The following is a 19,522-nucleotide window of genomic DNA, read 5'->3' on the forward strand; positions in this document are numbered from 1 at the left end:
GAGCAGTCCCCGAGCACAAAAGTGATCCGGACAGTACCCGAGCACGGTAGTGGTCTGGGCCGTACCCGAGCACAATCAGAGCAAATCCACGATCGCGTGCGCTGCTTGTACTATTATTTGGTGTAGTTATTTTTCTCTACTCTCTGCCAAGTCTAGTCTGACCAGTCTGACACGTCTGATCAAAAAAGTAAATAGGTATAGTATGTCATTCTGTCTTCTTATTCTTATTTTTTATTTTTTGGCAAACAGTCGGTGACACCTGTATTGAGGTGTGTCAGTGTGGGCCCTCTTACACCATCAACGAAGAGGCGCGTACACTGTTAACGAAGGAGCGCGTTTATTGGCGCAGATTTCGAGGTTGTGTGAACAACCGTCTGCGGCGCGTGCGCACGACTCCCAATATTCTCGGGAGAACGAAACGACGGTGCCCCTTTTGCTTTATATAATGTAGGTCTGGTAACTTACCCGCACCATTCCCCATTGTCATCCGTCGCCGCAACCTTCTTCTTCCTCCTGCCAAACCCTATTCCCCAAAAATCATCACCAATCCCCTCGGTCTCCCGCATCCACCCACTTAGTAAGGATGAACTAATGGCGAAGAGAGACGCCCAGAAGAAAGGCGGGGTCATGGCGAAGGAATGGTGGAAGTCGCGGAGCAACGAGTAAACCATCGAGGACCTCGTCGCCATGGGAGTGCTCCACAACAAGGCACTTGCGGGATGGCGTGCACCCGAAGGAGAAAGCTTCCCCGATCCACAACCAGGTGAAATTGTGGTCTTTGAAGATTTTTTCAAACGGGGTTTTGGGATTCCAGTGCACCCTTTCCTTCAGGGTCTCTGCTTGTACTACGAGATTGGGATTTGCAATCTGCATCCCAACTCGATTCTTCTCGTCTCTACCTTTATCCATCTCTGCGAGGCGTATGGTGGCTTCCAGCCCCATTTCGACCTCTTTCGCCACCTGTTTTGCCTTCGGAAAAAGGGAAGCGGTGGCTCGAAGATCGACGGAGGCGTCTACCTGAACCTGCGCGACGGAATGAAGGCTCAATACCTGCACTGCCCCTGGAACACCTCATTGGACGAGTGGTACAAGAAGTGGTTCTACATCCGTGAAGAGCCAAACACCATCACTCTGTGCGATGTGGGACTGATTCCAGAGAAGAAAAGCAGCTGGTCGGAGAAGCCCGACAACTTGGAGCAGATCAACGAAATACTCGGGTTGATTCCGTGGGGAAGGCTTGATGGCCCGAGCGTTGTCGGCAACTTTATCAGCCGAAGAATTCAGCCGTGCCAGAAAAGGATTCACCCTGGCTTCGAGTACCAAGGAGGCGCTGATCCGACGAGGACCAGAAAGGAGCCGCTCGACAAGCTGGAGATCAAGGCCAGGATTGGAGAGCTATTCAACCTGGCCGATCCCAATTATGTTGCACTAAACGCCATTGAACACGCCTTCAAGCTGGCTCGCCCTCCCCCAAAGGTAAATGACGCCTCCTTTTAACTGTAAAGTCATGTTGCATCAAGAAAATAACTGTCTTTTCCTTCATTTTGTGTCTCAGTATAATGGCCGTGACCGGGCAGGAGTGTTTGTGTCGCCTCCCCCTGGTGTAGAATGGCCGCAAGCTACTGGACCAACCGCCCAGACCAGCGCCAGGACCGACGGCATTCACTGGGCGGTACTCGAGACCGTTGAGGACGCCTCGACCAGAGCCACCGGCAAGCGTCCGGCTGCCAGCAAACGACGCCAAGCCATCATCTCCCAGTCGGACGACGAAGCAGAGGATGCGGACATCTTCTGGCTCGTCCCCCGAAAGAGGAGAAGGCAGGTGGGGCCGTCGGAGCAGGGTGGCTCCTCTGTGCCAGCAGTGGTCACAGCACCGACCACGGCAACACAGAGCACAGACGAAGGGAACATGCCGCATCATCCTCCGACGCCCGTACCGGAGGTTGAACAAGTCCCGGTGGAAACTGCCGAGCAAGCAGAGCAGGGGCGGTCGAGGAGACGTTCCTTCGCCACATCCTTCCGCAAGTCAAAACTGTAAGTATATATATTTTGGATGTAAGCTTTGCATTTTGCATTGGATGACATTGTCTTCTGAATTTGTTTCTGAATGTATTAGATCGGCGTCCACCGAAAGCCCCGACCAGCTAGCTAGGTGCGGAACGTCCTCTCCAAAAACGGCGGGACAAACTGCTCAGCAACCAGCCGTGGAGGAGCCCATGGCAGGGACTCTGCCTGGGCCTCAGCAGGCGGACGACCAGATGCCAGTCCCCGAGCAGAATACAAGTGCTCCGAGCACAAACCCTGATGAGGCGGATACCACAGCACCACAGGAGCTAGACCTAGCCAAGGGGCAGCAGCCAGAAGTTGCCCAGAACAAGGCTGCCGACGCGACGGCTCGTGGGAAAGCCCTGGTGGTCGTGGAGTCTGCGAACTCTGGACCACTGCCGCCTCCCGAACAGGAGGCTGAAGAGGATGAAGTGGAAGAAGTCCTGGGGCGTCCTCAAGATAGACGACAACATGTATATGTGTCGCGCTATCGGAACGACGAATGGGTCATGCACGAGGAGATCCCAGAGGCCGAGGAAACCTTAAGAGTTGAACGAGCGGCCAAACGCCTGGTGACTGAAGTCCAGGTATATTTGGCTTTAGTCCTTAAACCTGTTGTGTAGTCGAACTGTCTGACGTAGCTTGTCTGTATGCAGGACGTGATGAAAACTGCAAGGTACCGAAAAAGGTGCTTCGACCAGATAGAAGTAGTCATGAAGACCAATAAGGAGCTGACGGCTGAAGTGGAACGCCTACGACACCAACTTGAAGCCACCGACCAGGAGAGGACAAATCAAGAAGCACAGAACCAAAACCTGGTCGGCCAGCTCAAAAACAAAGAGCAGGAGAAAACAGGTAAGTGTTCACCGTATCATAGCAATTGCTGGACTTGTGGTTTTTTTTTTGTTCTCGACAGTAATAGCTGTAATGCAGGTTTAGAAACTGAAGTGACCCGCCTCCAGGGGGAGAACAGTCGCGCGCTTGCAGAATGTGGTCGCCTGAAGGAGGACAACGAGAAATTGGCACGCCGCCAGTCGGAACTCCAAGACCACACTAACAGAATGAAGGACGACCTGAAAAGTAAGCACTCCAGACCGCCTTGCTCATTCAATTGCCCACATTGCCTTGCTGTGTCATCACGTTTGATGTCTTGTAATGTTTTCAGTTTTGAAAGTCAATGCCAAGAGGCACCTTGAGGCCGTGATCAAGGAGCGTGACGACTGGAAAGCACAATGCCTTAAGGCCGTCGAGGAGCGGGACACGTGGAGCAAGCGGTGCCAAGAAATGGCAACTGGCATTGTGCCCGTCCTCGACCTTATCGACCCGGCGCTCACAGAGGAAGAGCTAAGGACGCCTCAGCTCGGACTGGTCGAGAGGTGCAAGCAAGCATGGGGATGGTTCCAAGACTTCGTGAAGGAGGCGGGCGAGTACACGGGCGCCCATGTGCTAAGCATGGTGCGTGCTCACTACCCCCTGATTGATCTCAAACGCTTGGAAGCTAGGTACCCGAAGGAGATAGACCCAGACAAGGCCGAAGAGCTCCGGACGGCCCAGCTGGACTTGTCGTCAAGGATAATTGGCGATATTAACCTGTGCGGAGGTGGGACAGCACCTGTGCAAGGTATGCCATCGACAAGCCAGCTGGAAATGTCATCAGCTGCAAGCCAACCAGCGAAGCCTGCGGTCTCGACCAGCCAGGCACCGGCGGGGCCATCCCCTTCAGCTTGACTAGCTCTAGAGTCCCCGAGACTCGAGTAGGGTATCGGAGGCGGCGAGCAGTAAATGCCATGCGCCCCGACCAGCCAATGTAATAGGCTTAGAGCTGTAGAAGGAGGATATAGTTGTGTTATTGTAAACTTGAGCCTTTTCAGGCAAGCTTGTAATAACGTAACTGTATATCATTATAAGCTTATTTGTTTTATACAAAACGCACTTTAAGCTTGAAATTTTTTGTTGGTGTAACTAAGTGGGAACGTGTTAACATTCTGTTTTAGTTGTACCGTTTTGCTCGACACGTCATCCTGAAAAGTTTGTGCGGCCCTAGTCTGGCATGTGGTCGGAGTATGAGGTACTATGACCTGTGCATACGTGGACGCAGACAAGTCAAACCAGAGGGGACCTGCCGATCACCCGCAACGCAGAGAGCAGATCCCGTGCACGTGTTGGGAGGAACCGGAGACAGGGCCTGCTCCGAAAACCGTAGAAGGAGTGGTGGTCGGCTTGTACTTCCTTAAGTTAGAATAACCATAAAATTCGGAGTGACACATTAGAGTGGTCGGAGAAATCATAGTTGCTTTAGTAAAGTAAATCGAAAATACAAGTAGAGTACATATCTCAGCAGTTAAGCATAGAAACGTCTAAGCTTGTCGATGTGCCATGAGTTCGGTACGTCCGTGCCGTCGAGATGAGCTAACCTGTAAGACGTTGGACGTGTGACTTCCTTGATCATGTAGGGTCCCTCCCATGGGGTTGCGAGTTTGTGGATGCCAGCCTGGTTCGTCTTCCACTTCAGGACTAAGTCCCCGACCACGAAGAAACGCTCTTTAACGTTCTTGTTGTAGTACCTGCGCAAAACAGCAAGGTATTTGGCCGTGCGTACGCAGGAATCAAGCCTTTTCTCTTCTGCGCTGTTGACTTCTAGCTCCCGTACTTCGTCGACCTTGCCTTCGTCGAAGTTCTCTACCCGTGCTGATCTGAAAGCTATATCTGGTGGAAGGACTGCCTCAGCGCCGTAAACCATAAAGTATGGTGAGACACCGGTGTTACGACTGGGCTGAGTTCGGAGGCCCCAGACAATGGCTGGTAACTCCTTGAGCCATCTTCCAGGAGCTTTATCATTTTCTCTGTACATCCTCTTCTTCAATGCGTCCAAGATCATGCCATTTGCCCGCTCAACTTGTCCATTAGCTCTAGGATGTGCCACCGAGACGTATTTTACAACTATGCTCCTTTCATCGCAGAAGTCCCAAAAAGCGTTCCCGGTGAACTGAGTACCCAGATCAGTAATGATGCTGTTGGGCACGCCGAAACGGTGGATGACCTGGTCGAGGAATGCAACGGCTTTCTCTGAGGACGCCTGTACTAGAGGCATGTATTCTATCCACTTAGAAAACTTATCAATTAGCACGAAGACGCATGTAAATTTCCCAGGAGCTGGTTTGAAAGGCCCGATCATGTCCAGTCCCCAGCATGCAAAGGGCCAGGAAGCTGGAATCGTCTGGATCTCATGTGCTGGTACGTGGATTCTCTTGGAGAAGAACTGACAACCTTCACAGCGGCGGACTAGCTTCTCTGCGTCGGCCACTGCTGACGGCCAATAGAACCCTGCTCGGAAAGCCTTACCGACCAGTGTTCTTGAGGCCGCGTGGTTGCCGCAGGAGCCGGAGTGGATTTGATCTAGGAGGTGCTTGCCTTCCTCCTGGGTTATACATTTCATCAAGATTTCCTCCTTAGCGTTTTTGCGCCATAACTTGCCATTGACGAGCAAATACTGCTTACTACGACGCATCAGGCGCTCATTTTCTGTTCGATCGATATAACCGCTACCATCTGTCAAGTACTTGATGAAAGGCGTTCTCCAGTCCGGCTCTTGAGTGGTCGGAAGCGGCTCGGTTGTGCTCGGCACCGGAACCGTAGCCACTAATTGCTGGTCTGAAACTTTGTCGGTCATTGAATCTTTGTCTTCAATGGAAGGCGTGAGCAGGTCCTGGACGAATACGCCATGTGGGATTTTGGCTCGGGATGATCCTAACTTTGACAATGCATCCGCTGCCTGATTCTTGTCTCGGACCACGTGTATGTACTCGATGCCATAGAACCTGCCTTCCAGCTTTCTTATCGATTTGCAATATGCGTCCATCTTTTCACTGGTCGTGTCCCAGTCCTTGTTGAGTTGGTTGATGACCAGAGCCGAATCTCCGTAGACATAGAGACGTTTAACTCCAAGCTCAACCACAATGCGTAGACCATGCAGGCATGCTTCATACTCGGCGGCATTATTAGATGCTGGGAAATAAATCCTGAGGACGTACCGGAGCTTTTCCTTGGATGGTGATACGAAAAGAACTCCTGCTCCCGCACCGTCAATGTTGAGAGAACCGTCGAAGTACATCGTCCAACATTCGTCGGATCCCGGAGAGGTGGGAGTGCTTAAGTCTGTCCACTCGACGATGAAATCGACGAGTGCCTGAGACTTGATTGTAGTACGGCTTGCAAATTCCAAGGAAAGGGGGCATAGCTCCATTGCCCATTTGACGATGCGCCCGTTCGTGTCCTTATTGCGAATAATGTCCCCCAAAGGATACTCGGTCATGACCACCACACGATATCCGTCGAAGTAATGTCTCAACTTTTGGGATGTTATCAGTATGGCGTAGAGCAGTTTCTGAATCTGTGGGTACCTGGTCTTGGATTCGTTGAGTACCTCACTAATGAAATAAATTGGCCGCTGTACCTTGTAGGCGTGGCCCGGCTCATCACGCTCGACCACCAGTGTAGTGGAAACCACCCGATCGGTTGCCGCAATGTAAAGTAGGAGAGTTTCGTCTTCTCTGGGAGCAGTAAGTACCGGAGGTGACGTGAGGTATTGTTTCAGCTGCATGAAGGCAGCGTCTGCTTCCTCCGACCACTCGAACTTCTCGGACGCTTTGAGCAGTTTGAAGAACGGTAGTCCTTTTTCTCCTAATCTTGATATGAAACGGCTTAGAGCAGCCATGCAGCCGGTGAGCTTCTGGACATCCTTCACCTTTTTTGGAGGCTTCATGTCTAAGACAGCTTTGACTTTCTCCGGGTTAGGGCGTATGCCGTCGTAACTGATGACGTTGCCGAGCAATATGCCAGAAGGGACACCAAAGATGCACTTCTTTGGGTTTAATTTCCATTGGAACGTATTAAGGGCTGCGAAGGTGCGTTCCAGATTGTCAACAAGGGTATGTGCTTCCTTGGTTTTGACAACTACATCGTCGACGTAAGCCTCGACGAGGCCGTCTTTTATCTCGTCATTGAGGCAGGCCTGTATAGCGCGTTGGTAGGTAGCACCGGCGTTTTTGAGCCCGAACGACATAGTCGTGTAGCAGTAGGCGCCGAAAGGCGTGATGAAAGATGTCTTGATCTGGTCGTCCTTTTTGAGAGCGATCTGGTGATAACCAGAGTAGCAATCAAGAAAGGAAAGCAGCTCGCAACCGGTGGTTGAATCTACGACCTCGTCTATGCGAGGTAAGCCAAAGGGGTCCTTAGGGCAGTGTTTGTTGAGATCAGTGTAATCAACGCACATTCTCCATTCATTATTCTTTTTGCGTACAAGAACCGGGTTGGCTAACCATTCCGGATGATACACTTCTTTGATAAATCCGGCTGCCAAAAGCCGTGTAACTTCTACCCTAATCGCCTCCTTCTTGTCGCGAGCGAACCGTCGTAGCTTCTGCTTGATTGGTTTGGCTTTGCTGTTGACATTTAAGGAGTGCTCAATCAAGTCCCGAGGTACACCGGGCATGTCGGAAGGTCTCCATGCAAACACATCCACGTTGCCCCTCAAGAACCTGACGAGCGCGTCTTCCTATTTGGGATCCAGGTCGGCCCCGATGAGGGCCGTTTTGCTGGGATCGCCCTCGACCAGCTGGATCGTCTTGTGCTCCTTGGATCTGATGTTCTTGCGCGGAACCTCGAGCTCTGGGATCTCCAGGTGGTCGGTCGGGGTTTTCTTAGCGTCGAGAATGGTCTCGGCCATGCGAATAGAGAGGTCGTGGGCCTCTGCTATTTTGAAGCTGTCGTCCTCGCAGGTGTAAGCTGCATATACGTTGCCCCTGAGGGTTAAAACTCCTTTCTCAGTAGGCATCTTGAGCACCAGATACCTGTAATGAGGTATGGCCATGAACTTGGTGAGCGATGGTCGACCAAGAATAGCATGGTAGGTGCCGTCGAAATCAGCGACCACGAAGTTGACGTAGTCGGTGCGGAAGTGGTCCGGAGTCCCAAACTGCACCGGTAGCGTGATCTGCCCGAGAGGTGTGGAGCTATGTCCGGGGAGAACGCCCCAGAACTGTGCCTCGTACGGCTTCAGGTCCGCCTGGGCTATTTTCAGAGCAGGCAGGCTGTTCTTGAACAGTATATCAATGGAGCTGCCGCCGTCGATCAGTACCCTGTCGAATTGAACCTTGTTGATGCAGGGATCGAGGACCAGGGGAAAACGCCCTGGCTCGGGTATGGCGGCCCATTGGTCCTTCCTGCTGAAGTAGATTTCACGGTGAGACCATGGAGGAAGCCGCGGATCGGTGAGAAGGTTGTCGGTGTTTGCCACGTTCAAGCAAGCACGGGCGAGCAGCTTGCGTTCTCGTTTGGTCTCAATGGACACCTTGCCGCCGATGATGGTGTGCACGCGATCAGTCGGCTTGACTTATTTATGACGAGGATCTGCATCGTCGTCGTCGTTGTCCTCGTTGCGCTGTTCCCCCCGCGTCGTTAGGCTTGTCGGACGTATCCGGAGCCTGTTGACGCGTGTAGATAGTTTTGAGGACGCGGCAATTCTCCATGGTGTGGTTTGATTTAGGATGGAGCTGGCAGGGTCCCTTCAATGCTTTGGCGTAGTCGTCCTCGTAGTTTCGACGTCCGCTGCCCTTTTTCACAGTATTGACCTCGCCGTCGTCTTCCCGAGCGCGCTTGCTCCTGTAATCGTCACGGCGGTTACGCCGCTGATTACGTTGATCACGGTGGTCGCGGGGATCGTTGCGCTGGTTGCGGCGGTCAAAATTGTCGCTCCGACCACGATTGCCACGGTAATCGTCGCGGTGTGGGGGGTGGTCGGGTCGTGTAACCCTTGCTGCTTCTTCAACGATTATCTTTTTAGCGTCGTCAGCGTCCGCATATTTCTTAGCGGTGGCCAAAAGCGCTGTGACCGATTCGGGTCTCTTCCGGAGGAGCTTGTCTCTTAGGGCGTCGTGGAAGCGGAGGCCGGTGACGAAAGCCTCGATTGCTTCATTGTCGGATATTGATGGGACCTTGATGCGCATCTCCGAGAAACGCCGAACGTACTCGCGTAGTGGTTCATCCTTTCGATCTCGGATCCATTGCAGATCGTACTTGTTGCCGGGTTGTTCACAAGTAGCGATGAAGTTGTCGATGAAGGCCTGCCTGAGCTCCTGCCAAGAGTCAAAATAGTTCGCTGGCAAGCTAACCAGCCATTGGTGACCTGCATGACCAACAGCGACTGGGAAGTAGTTAGACATGACGTGCTCGTCAGCCATGGCTGAGCGGCACGCAGTTTCGTAGAGCATGACCCATAATTCTGGGTTTTCCTTGCCGTCGTACTTCTGAAGCTTCTCGAGCTTGAAATTCTTGGGCCATATGACTTGGCGCAGGTGTGGAGTGAACTGCTTCAGACCCGGCGGACCGTGGGCGGTGTCATACTCCATACGGCGATAGCTTTCGTGGGATGCACGATCGTCGGCTCTCTGGTTGATGCGGGCATGCAGATCACGTCCACCGAGGTGATGGCGGAGATCGTTATTGCCATCGCGGCGATCTCGATTGCCATCTGGATTAGCCCTGCGACCGTGGTTATCACGGCGATTGTCGCGGTTATCTCGGCGGTTGTCTCCCCGAACGTCGTGGCGGTTATCCTCCCGGCGGCGGTTGTCGTCCCGACCATCATCGCGACCGCCGTTTCCACCTTGACGGTTGTCTGACGGGTCGTTATTGCGCGAGCCACGCTAGTTGAGTGGCTGCGAGCGACTTGAGTATTGACGGCTGTAGCTTGATTCGACAGAAACTGATGGAGCCCGGGCTTGGTTCATCTCTGCGGTCTGAGCCATAGCGGCCGTCAGATAAGCTTGTATGTCATCACGGATTACTTGAGTCTCGGGAGTGTTGGGCAGCCGCTGCATTGTCGCCATGGCGACGGCTACGTTGGCACTTGGGGTCTTGAAGACTTGTTTATCCCCTACCCTGTCGAAAGCATTGTTGAGGTCACGCGGTTGGACCCTTATGCGTCGTGCCTCCTGGTCTGCTTCAGCTTCGGTTTGCCGGCGATTAAACCGGTCAATATTGCGTGCTTCGCGTGCAGTCTTCTCTTGTTCTGTTTCGCCAACTGCTGGCGGCTTGTCGTTGCTGACAACATGGATCAAATCCCCTCGTCTTGGCGGGAAAGACGGAAATTGGGGGAAACCCGGGGCGTGGTCTGGTAGATCCAGATCGTATTTGACGCCTTCATCTTTGTGACGCTGAAGCTCGGTGTGGACAGATGCGTTAGACGCGATGCCGGATGAGGAGCTGGAGTCACCCTCTCGGACGGTGTGGACGGATCCTTCCTGATAATCTTCAATCCGGACCATGTTGATGATGTTGCATGACTTCGGCCGAGATCGGTGTACAGGAAGTAGATTCGAGCGGCGTCGCAGGTTGTACGCGTAGCTGGAGGCAGCGTTTTGCAGGCCGTAGGGCTGGACCTGGTGGTTCTCCGTCGGGGCTTCGTACTCGCAGAGTCGGAGACCCGTCGCAAAGGCTGGCTGGCGACGAGCGGAGCGCCCCTCAGGAGTAGATATGACCACAAGATCCGTTCCGAATCATGCAGGATGACTGGTCCGAGCTGGTCGGATAGATCTGTTGTGGGGAGATGTTACCTGCTCATTAGGTTGGCTTTGAATCGTACTTACCAGAGCTAGGGTTTCAGCGAGTTTGATGCCGACCCGATCGATGGAGTCGAGCAAGTCGGTGTCGTCGATATGTTTTCCTCTGTAGCGGGGAAGCAGACGACGGGTTGTCGGCGTGGCTGTAAGCGTGGTCGGAGCCAGATGTACCGTGGTCGGAGCCAGATCCATCGTGGTCGGAGCCGTGTTCACCGTGGTCGGAATCGTGTTCACCGTGGTCGGAGCCGTAGCCGATGCAGGTGAAGTAGTCGTTGGCGCGGGTTGAATCCACGCCTCCTCCGCGGTCATGGTGATGGAGACGTCGGGGCCGGTGGTCCAGGTGATCTGGCCGACGGTGAACGTGAGGCCGTTGGGCGTAGCCATGGAGCCGGAGACGATGACCATCTTGTTTGCTTGACGAGCAGTACGCACACCCCCTACCTGGCGCGCCACTGTCGACGAAATATGGTCGGCAGTCCACCGAGGGGGGTGCCCGTGGTGGTAGATTATCGGTAGGATGCGTGTGATCAGGAACCGGATGGTGACACAAGGCGTAGAGACAGCGATTTAGACAGGTTCGGGCCGTCTGATCGACGTAATACCCTACGTCCTGTGTCTTTGGTGTATTGTATTGAGATGTATATTGTATGATATCTATGGATCTGTCCTCTAGGGGACCCTTGCCCCTCCTTATATACTCCGAAGGGACAAGGTTACAAGTAAAGTATCCTATTTGGTACTATTACAATGTCTTGCGGTGCACGCCAAGCAGCGCCGTGCACGTCTTGATCTCACGGGCCGGGCCACCTCGGATGGTGCGGCCCATGTACCATCTTGTGGTACCCGGGGGTATATCCCCCACAAGTATGTTATGCTCATAACAAGTCAAGTGGTGCTACCAAACACATTGATATAAAGTATTATGTTGTGAAAGATAAAGTCTGGGATCATATAATTAGTGTTGAGCACATAAGTACAGAAAAGATGCTCGTGGATCCGTTTACAAAATGCTCACCATCCAACGTGTTCAGAGAACACTTAGCCGACATGGGTTTAAGAGAAAACCTATGATTCCTGGACAATAAGGGCCTAGTTGAGAATTTATTTTAAAACAGAGAGGTACATTGTAGCTGTTAATCTAATGGCACTGACCGTGACGATAAGACACGCTCTATGCACTGATCTGTGATGGAATGTGAAAAAGATAAAGTAAGTTAAGTTTAAGTAATAAGATGAGATTAAGGAGAGATTGTTAGTGTTGATCTCTCTAGCTCGGCCCAACGGTCGAGTTGGGCCTTGACCTCGCGCCCTAATCGGGGGTGCCCAACCCAACATGGTTGTTGGACCCCCGTTGCACTGCGCTATATAAAGAGGTGGGGCCGGCGGCTCCCGGTACGAGGTTGACAGCAGCCATAGTATCCCACCGACACAGCCCTAATCGATCAAGGGTGTGCAACAGTGGCGGGAAGCGCCGCCACCGTTCTTCACCGCCTCGCCGTCGCCAGGACGTCCACACCGCGGTCGGACGTCACTGCCTCCCCTTCGCTAGCACTCTACGTAATCGACACTGCCATGGCCTCCTCCTCCGTCAAGCCCACCGATGGTCAGCTACCTCTGCATCTCTCTCTCTCTAGTTCTCTTTCTAGTCGATCTAGGTTGTTTTATCCCGAATAGAAGAGGTTCCACCCGCTAGATCTATGACTAGTTGATCCTGCTGTTCTAACACGAGCCTCCTAGAAGCGGCGCGACCCTCCCCGCTCCACGACCTCCATCTCCGGCGCTGCTGCTTCTCTGCTCACGAGCGGCACCGCCATCCCCGTTCGTGCGCTGGGCAGGGCCCGTTCAGGCTGCATCTCCGTCTTCCTCCCTCACGGCACGAGATCCACCACTTGCTCGTGCGAAGGCCTCCGTCTTTCTTCCCCACATCTGCCCTGCTCCCTCCCCTTCTCACCGTCGACGTGGCTGCCCTGCTCTCTCCCCTTCTATCCGGCTCCCTTCTCCCCCGCGGCCGGCGCCCCCTCCCTCTCCTCCCTCCGCATGGTAACGGATGCATGCAGATGGAGCGGTTGCGTGCTGCGCGCATCGGCAGTGCAGGTCTCGCAAGCACAAGATACCACCAAAGCTGCTCTCAATACATCGACTCGCAGTACACGCTCGGTATCTCGTCAGCGACACATCCCAAGGCCGTGATCGCAACCGCAAGAGAATGAAGTTAAAACACAATTGTCACGGGCGAATTGCGCAATGTCGGAGGGCGGAGCCTTTTCCATGGCTCCACTACGATGTCATTGTCTGTGGGGATTTCCTAGGCCCATGTCACCAATTCACCATGTCCTTCATTCATCAAAACAGCCTCACCACCTCCGTGCCAGAGGGGCAACATGGTAGGCATGGTATGGTAGGATGCATGCAGATGGATCGGTTGCGTGCTGCGCGCATCCGTTTATCCACTCTGCCATGTGCACTCACGCTTTTGTCACAGGCCAGGCCATAAATAAAGGTAGTAGAGAGGCAGCAGCTGTAGTACCTACCATCACATTCCTCTCCATCCTCTCCCGCGCCCGGACAGCGCAAAAGGCCACCTTTCCTTTTCTTCCTCCGACGAGGCCGGCCGGAGCTTGGGACTGATCGATTGCGGATCATTAGACATTAAGCAGCGGGTCGAGGGGCACCGAGCGAGTACCGACACGGTGGTCTGCCACTGCCAGGCGCCAGCGGCCAGCCTGCAGAGATAGATGGCGTCGGCCCTGAGGCTGAGGCTGCTGCTGCTGCTCGCGGTGGCGGCCGCGGCGACCGGCGCCGGCGGCCGCGTCGACCTGTGGCCAATGCCGGCGTCGGTCACCCGCGGCGCGCAGACGCTCCTCGTCAGCAGGGACCTCAAGCTGTCCACTGCCGGGAGCAGCTACGCCGACGGGAAGGGCATCCTGAAGGAGGCGTTCCAGCGGATGGTGGCCGTCGTGGAGCTGGACCACGCCATCAACGGGACCTACTCCTCCCAGGGCGCGCCCGTGCTCGCCGGCGTCCGCGTCGCCGTCCGTTCGCCCAGCGACGTGGTGCGCACAGCACAAACTGACTCAATTCTGATGGAGCCACGGGCAACCAAGCGCGCCCGGAGAGCCCTGCTGCTCTCCTGCATTCTCTCATCTCCGCGTCTTGCTGATAGATAGATTGGTCTTCTTCGCTTTTGCAGCTCAACTTCGGGGTGGACGAATCGTACAAGCTGTCTGTGCCTGCCACCGGGAATCCTCTGTATGCCCAGATCGAGGTTAGTGAACGACCTTCGCTCAAATCTCAATTGCTAGAATATACTACATACGGAGTAGTACATACAGTAGAAAGCTGACACAGAGACTTCGCTCCCTTTCTGAATGAATCCACGGAAAAGAACGAATTATTTTTCATGGGGAACAGAAAGACAAAAATGTATGTGTCGCGCACCAAGTTTGAGCCGGATGGTGACAAAGAAATCGCATTGCCCTTACAAATATGCAATGCTGGCTGTACAAATCGAAACTGTCATCAGATACCTTGCTTCCACAATACCTTGCTCTTAGCATACATACTGCACATGCAGGGCAGCTACCCTACCCTGTACACCACCTCCACCCCACATTGTCTCGAGCAACCCAGAACGCTGGTTAACATAGAAACTTACCAGATACAACCCCCTGATATGTGTAGTCATCAGGCATAAACTTCTGTGAAGAAAACTATGTTATGTCCATGCAACTGCATCATGTCCTTGAATTATTACAAACAAAATAATTTTCACTAAGCTGATTGTTGTGACTCATCGAATGACCGATTATTTGGCAGAAATGCGCAACGGCACAAACCATTATCACTTGCTGCAATAACTTATTCACTGTAAAAATTACGACACATAATTGATGCTGTCTGTATCGAAAATTATTTTGCAGGCTCAAACAGTTTATGGAGCGCTTCATGCCTTGGAGGTAAATGAAAGTGAAACCTATGGATAAGCTAAAATCCGCCGTATTATATTTTCAAGATATCTAACGTGTATTTTGTGTTAATGCAGACATTTAGTCAACTGTGCAACTTTGACTTCAATGCAAACTTGATTGAACTTCATTCAGCTCCATGGACTATCCTGGACGCTCCCAGATTCCCTTACCGAGGGCTCCTTATCGGTAAGCTAGTCTGAATTTTGCTCTATTTGAAATGGCAGGCAATCCACCTCGCATAGCATAGGCAGCGGTCTAGGATTTGATCCAAGTATGTAAGTGGAACAAATTAGATATGGAAAGAACGAATTATGGTCATGGAACTCATGGTTGCAAGATAATACTAAATTCTCTGTTTTAACGTACCAAATTTACAGATACTTCAAGGCACTATCTTCCTGTCCCAGTAATAAAAAGTGTAATCGATTCAATGACCTTCAGTAAGCTGGTACGTTTCACGTTTCCACATGCAAAGCAAGTTCATTAATTCTTAGTGCTACTCTTTCCTTTCCTGCAAAGTTCTGAACATAATATCCTTAAACTAGTTCCTGCTCAGTCATTGATGTGTGTAATCTATCATCACACAGAATGTTCTTCATTGGCATATCGTGGATGAGCAATCATTTCCGCTTCAGATACCTTCCTACCCAAAATTATGGAATGGTGCATACTCTTATTCAGAGAGATATACATTTGATGATGCAATCGACATTGTACAGTGAGTTCTGTTTTTGTCATTGTACTGGAACTATATCTCAGCAGTCATTTGGCACCTAGACCTAAACTTTTGATTGGTCAACAAAAATATGCCAGCGAAACTGTGAAAAAGCAACATTACTATAGTCTGAAAAGGAAACTCAAAACAATTCCAAATATTCATCCTTTGCTTAGACTCAACTGTAGAGATTACTTATCTATGCTGCTGGGTTTCCCCAAGTTAAGATGACATATCAGGGATTCACAGGTATGCTGAAAAACGAGGCGTGAATGTCTTGGCTGAGATTGATGTACCTGGCCATGCTCTTTCATGGTAATACATTTAATTTTGTGCAACATTACTCTTCTCTAGAAAATGGATAATTTTTTTTTCGAAATTTATTGATACAAAAAAATATTTTGTTGTGTTTATCATCTGCACACTCTCGTTATACTTTTAGTATGTAGAAAGTACCTTTTATGTTGCAGATGAAATGATACAAATATATTTAAAATTGAACATACCTACAAAATTGTTGAAATTTGGTGCACTTCTCTTGTTTCAGGGGTGTCGGATATCCATCATTGTGGCCATCGACTACATGCAAAGAACCACTTGATGTCAGCAATGACTTTACATTTCAAGTGATTAATGGAATTCTTTCAGGTTGTGCTCTGTCAAAATTAATTATTATAGATTTAGGGCCCCATTCAACACTTGAAAGATCAACTAATACACACCTTCATGGTTTTGCCATAAACTAGAATGAAATGGCGCTCTATACTAAAGTTCAGCAACAAAAAAGATGCTTCAGTGGCCAGAATTATGAGTCAGTCATTGTAGGAAAGAACATATATGGCCTCGTATAATACTGAATCAATGGCATTACCTTTGGTTGCCTTTTCAGATTTCAGCAAGGTTTTTAAGTTCAAGTTTGTCCATTTGGGGGGAGATGAAGTAAACACAAGTAAGCTTGGAGAATTCTGTACTGTACAACTGATCTATGTATGCTAGAATCTATTCATTCTTTATTATGATGTCAGGTTGCTGGAGTACCACACCACACATTAAGTCATGGTAAGAAATTATCTTATAATATAGCAAAGAAATAACAGGAAATTTTGCTAATGTGATATGACAATTGATAACCTTTCTGTTTGTTGTAATTGGTAAAAACAACAAACTGCCCCGGCTCGGTCATCTAATCTGATCAGAACTCTTTTTCCTGTTTTGCAGGTTGCTGCAACATGGCATGAATGAATCTGATGCCTACAGATATTTTGTATTGAGTGCTCAAAAGATAGCAATATCACACGGTTATGACATCATTAACTGGTAGGGTGACTGGTGTTACAAGTTTTTTGCAGATTAAAATGCCCGACTAATTCTAACAAACCGTTTCTCATCCTTGTAGGGAAGAGACATTTAACAACTTTGGAGACAAGCTGGATCGTAAAACTGTGGTGCATAACTGGTATTTCCTCACAGCCTATTGCTCAGGCACTTGAGAAATATTTAGTAGCATCCTTGTTGGAAAATAACATCTGGCATAAGACCATGTACCCCTGGCTCATTTGTACCAACAAATTTATTAGTGCAAACCAGACATAATTCTTAATTAAAAAAACCACATTGATTTATATCCACAATTTTAAATGGAGGGCTATGGAAGTTTCACCCCTAACCCTAAGTAATAGGAGCACATCACATGAACAGATTCACTATAGTCACGTGCTGAAGTAACCGTGTTAGTTCTTCCTCATAACTTGGTAGGCTTGGAAGTGGAGTTGCAGAGAAAGTGGTTGCTGCTGGTTTGAGATGCATTGTAAGCAACCAGGATAAGTGGTACCTAGATCACTTGGATGCTACATGGGAAGGATTTTACACGAATGAACCACTGACAAATATCTACAACCCGGAGCAGCAGAAATTAGTACTTGGTGGTGAGGTATGCATGTGGGGTGAACACATTGATGCATCAGACATTCAGCAGACCATTTGGCCACGTGCTGCAGCAGCTGCAGGTATGATCAGCTCAATATGTTTTGACCTAATTTTGCCTCCATTAATACTTTAGCAGATCCATTCTTATAAAATAGCAAAATTAAGTAGACTAGCAGTCACGACATACTGTGATACAGACATTCTATTCTTGGGTTATATAGTAGCACATAGATCATCTTGGGTTCACAAGGGACACAATATCTGCGCCAAGGCAGTTGATGTTCTCTTCGCATACCCAGAACGTAAGTGCTTGATATAAGCAATGAAAAATTTGAGCAGTAATTGCTACCAACCTGTCAGAATAGGGATCTTTCATAACCAAGTGCTCTGATGTGCTTCGTTGTATTGAGAGAATTGGGACTTGGGAGACACGCATCACACCATAGCTAACAAACTGAAACATTTATCCTTTCTTACTTTAAGCGAACATGGATGTATATACAGACTACAAAAAGACTAGAGCATGCCTGCATAGTACGAATGTACATGCCTGCATAGTATGAAAGGCATAATAAGTTAAGTCTATCAGGTTTCTAAACACTCATAATTACATTTATTAACAATGTATAGTTTTGTTTTGAGTTATCTCGCCAAAAAAAAAGTGAAGTTAAATAACCTGTATGTCTGTATCAAGTTGCCTTGACTCACCACATCACTTACTGATTTGAAGAGCGGTTATGGACACCAATTGAGAAGCTTGCGAAGGACACAAGATCGGTCACTGCAAGATTGGCACGCTTCAGGTGCTTGCTGAATCAAAGAGGGGTTGCTGCTGCACCACTAGCTGGTTATGGCCGCTCAGCACCATCAGAACCAGGTTCCTGCCTAAGGCAGTAGATATTTATAACAGGTGCATACATTATTCATAGAGGAGAATAAACACAATTTCAGGCATCCAATTTACTTCTCTGAGCAATCAAAAATAGCTCGGATCAATGTAAGGCGAACCCGCAGAATGTTCCTATTTTCTTTATCTGATGCGGTATATTCATTTGGAGATATCTGGTCCTGTTTTACTTTCAGTGTACGGTCATGAATATCAAGATTTGGTTTCATACCACCAATGAAACAAAAAATCTTAGCATCTGTTCTAAAAAAAAAAGATGCTCCAACAAGTTGACAAGTGCCACAATGATCGAAGAAGCACACTAATACATTCAGAAACTCCCCGATATCATATAACTACTTGGGTTGGGTAACTACTTGCAGCAGATCAGTTCCCAGACAAGAGAAACTCCTCTATTTATGACGCCAAATACAATTGGCAACTGCCATCCTTAATTCAACGACGCAATATGCTAGTAGCACTCAAAATTTGTGACTGAATTTATCAACTATCATTGTCGACGAAATATGGTCGGCAGTCTACCGAGGGGTATGCCCACAGTAGTAGATAAATTGGTGGAGGTGCGCGTGATAGGAACCGGACGGTGACACAGAACGCGTGAAACAGCGATTAGGCAGGTTCGGGCCGTCAGCTCGACGTAATACCCTACGTCTGGTGTCTTTGGTGGATTGTATATTAATATGAGGTGAAAACGAGGGGTTCCCTACCCGCCTTATATAGCACGAGGGTAGGGTTATAGGTTGGTTGAACCTAACCCTGATCGGTTAAACAATAGGAATTACAAAGATTACGAAATCTAGCATATCCGAACAGATTTTCTTTGATCATCAAGGATCTTCACGTAGCCTTGCGGGGCACGCAAACCCGTGCCGTGCTCCACCTGGCGTAGTATCACGAGCTAGGCCTTCCCTGGCGGCTCGGCCCATGTGCAGCCCTGTGGGTACCCGGGGTTATACCCCCACAGCCAGTTCATGAGCATCTTCTATCCGCTGAGCAACACCGTGTCGAGCTTGTCCGAGCTGTTCAACTTGTTGCTGACCACCAGGAGCAGGCTTCCAACCAGTTTAACTGGGAGGTGAGCTGTTGAAACAAGCGTCCGAGCTATTGAACACGCCATCCGAGCTGCTGAACATGTCGCTCGGGCTGTTGAAGCAGATGCCCGAACAGTTCAACTGGTTGCTGAACCTGGACTCACTCGAAGTTGACAGAAGGATGTAAGGAGCTCAAGTAATTTTTTTTTTGAAGTGTTCACCTTAGGTGAAGTATGCCCACTTAGCTTTCTGGTGGCGAAGTTGGATGCTTAGCATCCCTGACTTAGTCAGCGCAGAGGAACTTAGTCCCT

At 50.0% G+C, this 19,522-nt stretch overlaps 1 protein-coding gene across 1 annotated transcript; it reads left to right on the forward strand.

Annotated features, from left to right (window-relative positions):
- Window positions 1-13,196: 13,196 nt before the first annotated feature.
- LOC136512463 (beta-hexosaminidase 3-like) lies at window positions 13,197-18,332 on the forward strand. The gene is made up of 14 exons (XM_066506420.1): window positions 13,197-13,717; window positions 13,855-13,929; window positions 14,585-14,620; window positions 14,707-14,818; window positions 15,010-15,080; window positions 15,220-15,350; window positions 15,597-15,662; window positions 15,895-15,995; window positions 16,237-16,296; window positions 16,373-16,406; window positions 16,566-16,664; window positions 16,744-16,803; window positions 17,103-17,353; window positions 18,004-18,332. Exons 1-14 carry the CDS (start codon window positions 13,400-13,402, stop codon window positions 18,168-18,170), a joined length of 1,581 nt encoding a protein of 526 aa, XP_066362517.1. The 5' UTR covers window positions 13,197-13,399; the 3' UTR covers window positions 18,171-18,332.
- Window positions 18,333-19,522: the final 1,190 nt, after the last annotated feature.

The sequence above is a fragment of the Miscanthus floridulus genome, chromosome 16 (assembly GCF_019320115.1).
Source record: "Miscanthus floridulus cultivar M001 chromosome 16, ASM1932011v1, whole genome shotgun sequence".
In the NCBI taxonomy this organism is placed as follows: domain Eukaryota; kingdom Viridiplantae; phylum Streptophyta; class Magnoliopsida; order Poales; family Poaceae; genus Miscanthus; species Miscanthus floridulus.

Bases quoted from the DNA above. Each gene is read 5' to 3' on its own strand.
- LOC136512463 (XM_066506420.1), top strand. From the start codon at position 13,400: ATGGCGTCGGCCCTGAGGCTGAGGCTGCTGCTGCTGCTCGCGGTGGCG. The intron at 13,930-14,584 runs GTTAGTGAACGA...ATTATTTTGCAG, and splicing joins CTCTGTATGCCCAGATCGAG to GCTCAAACAGTTTATGGAGC. The intron at 16,665-16,743 runs GTAGGGTGACTG...TCATCCTTGTAG, and splicing joins GGTTATGACATCATTAACTG to GGAAGAGACATTTAACAACT.